Below are 2083 nucleotides of genomic sequence, written 5' to 3' on the forward strand. Positions count from 1 at the left end.
TCAAACAATTATATCGTCTTTCAATTATAAAAGTTAGAGCACTTAAACACTAGGTCTTCACCTTGTATAATTAATTATCTCCTAGACCCTCGCCGGACTTAACGCATGACGGAACAAAGACAAATAATTTGTTTTCACACTTCCATATGAGGGTTAATTGGTAGTTGCAATAAAATACATTGTATAATTTTAAAAAAATAAATAAATATGTCTTTTCTATAGAGCCATGGCTCTAGAATAATTTTAGCAATATAATCTAGACATAACATCGTATCGATCGATTTAATTAGCCATTTAATTGATGTAAATAAATTGCTTAAAATTTTGTTCAAGGAACTCTTAAAATAGTTTACCGTTCTGAAGTTTCTTCTTTTTTTGTAATGCGATAACTCGATCAAGATAAACTGAAAAATAATCACGGCAATTTTACTTTCAAAAATGTTAAGTAATACCACTGCATCGGTCAGAATTTCCTTGCTTTTCAGAACGTGTTTTACTTTTATCAATATGTACGAACGACCATAACATTTGTGTAACTAATTTATTTAGCGATTTTTAAATAAGTGTGTTCATGTATTTTCACAAATAGTGATTCAGTTGCGAATTTGATTGCGAAAATACCGCGAAATTTGAGTTCTTTGCGTTGACTCTGCAACACAGTAACATTTCAAATGATGGAGAACCCTGCACCTGGCAACGCTTAACCTCTGAGTCATCGTCAGATATAGTTGGCTTGCTGACAGGCTGACCAGTAAATGGTAAACTGGACTCCCATAGAAACTTGGGTCCTCTGAACCATTCTTTCCTCTTTCGTAACTCATCAGCTGTAACACCACGTGATGCCATGTCTGCTGGATTCTCTGCTGAACTGATATAGTTCCACTGATATGGTTCTGTGTGATCACGAATCTGTTGAAGTCTGTTGGCAACAAAAACATGAAATCGTCGGGAATCATTAGCAATGTATCCAAGAACAACAGTGCTATCTGTCCAGAACCATTCAACAATATTACTGATTTCAAGCTCTTCTAGAAGTTGGGAGCTGACCTTAACAGAAATGAGCGCAGCAGTAAGTTCCAAACGAGGTACGGTTACGGGCTTGAGTGGCGTGACCCTGGATTTTGCCATAACTAAGGAGCAGTGTACTTGCTGCTTGTCATCGATGAGACGAAGATATGAGCACTGGCCATACCCAATAGTGCTCGCATCTGAGAAATGGTGTAGCTCAGCTACAACAACATCCCCAAAGTTCTCCAGTTTTAGACATCTCTTGATTTCCAAGGAACCAAGCTGCTCAAGATCATTTCTCCAACATCTCCATCTAGGTCTCAAGTTCTCTGGAAGAGGGCTATCCCAATCTGTCTGGTTTCTACACATTTCCTGCAAGATTTGTTTCCCAACTAGGACGAAAGGTGCTATGAATCCAAGGGGGTCAAATACGGAACTCAAGGTTGACAAAACCCCTCGTCTAGTAAGAGGACGGTCTCTCAGTGTAATCTTGAACTGAAATACGTCTGTCTGAATACACCACTGTATACATAAAGTTCTTTCCATGGGAAGCTTGTCATGGTGTATGTCAATATCCGCTAGTCCCTTTGCTCTTTCTTCAACGGGAATGCTCTCCAAAACTTCCTTCGAGTTTGAGAGGAACTTGTGTAACTTCAAACCACTTCTGCTGCACAACTCTTTGCTTCTCTCTATATGATACTAATGGCTTCCTCTGGAGTAGCTACCTACTTCAGTCCGTCGTCAACATAGAAGTCTCGTTTGATGAAGTTCCCAACATCAGACCCGAACTGAAGCTCTCCGTCTGTGGCAGCTTGTCTCAGGCCAAAGTTGCCGCATCCTGGAGAAGATACTGCTCCAAATAATGTACAGTCATTCGGTAAGTAGTAGGCTCTTTATCAAAATTGCCATCATCCCACCACAAGAATCGTAGGTAATTTCTATGTTCAACATTCACCTTGAACTGATGAAACATCTGCTCAATATCACAAACAAAGGCCACTGGCTCTTTGCGAAATCTACACAAAACTCCAAAAAGCATATTCATCATGTCAGGTCCTTGCAGCAAATGATCATT

At 39.5% G+C, this 2083-nt stretch overlaps 1 protein-coding gene across 1 annotated transcript; it reads right to left on the reverse strand.

Moving 5' to 3' along the window:
* Positions 1-705: 705 nt before the first annotated feature.
* On the reverse strand, positions 706-1377 carry LOC134251942 (uncharacterized; the record flags this gene model as incomplete). The annotated part of the gene is made up of 1 exon (XM_062734358.1): positions 706-1377. A coding segment is annotated over exon 1 (672 nt), but the record flags the coding sequence as incomplete, so codon positions are not given.
* Positions 1378-2083: the final 706 nt, after the last annotated feature.

Source organism: Saccostrea cucullata, unplaced genomic scaffold (assembly GCF_032062105.1).
Source record: "Saccostrea cucullata isolate Sc308-1 unplaced genomic scaffold, CSIRO_AGI_Scuc_v1 ctg18891, whole genome shotgun sequence".
Taxonomy (NCBI): domain Eukaryota; kingdom Metazoa; phylum Mollusca; class Bivalvia; order Ostreida; family Ostreidae; genus Saccostrea; species Saccostrea cuccullata.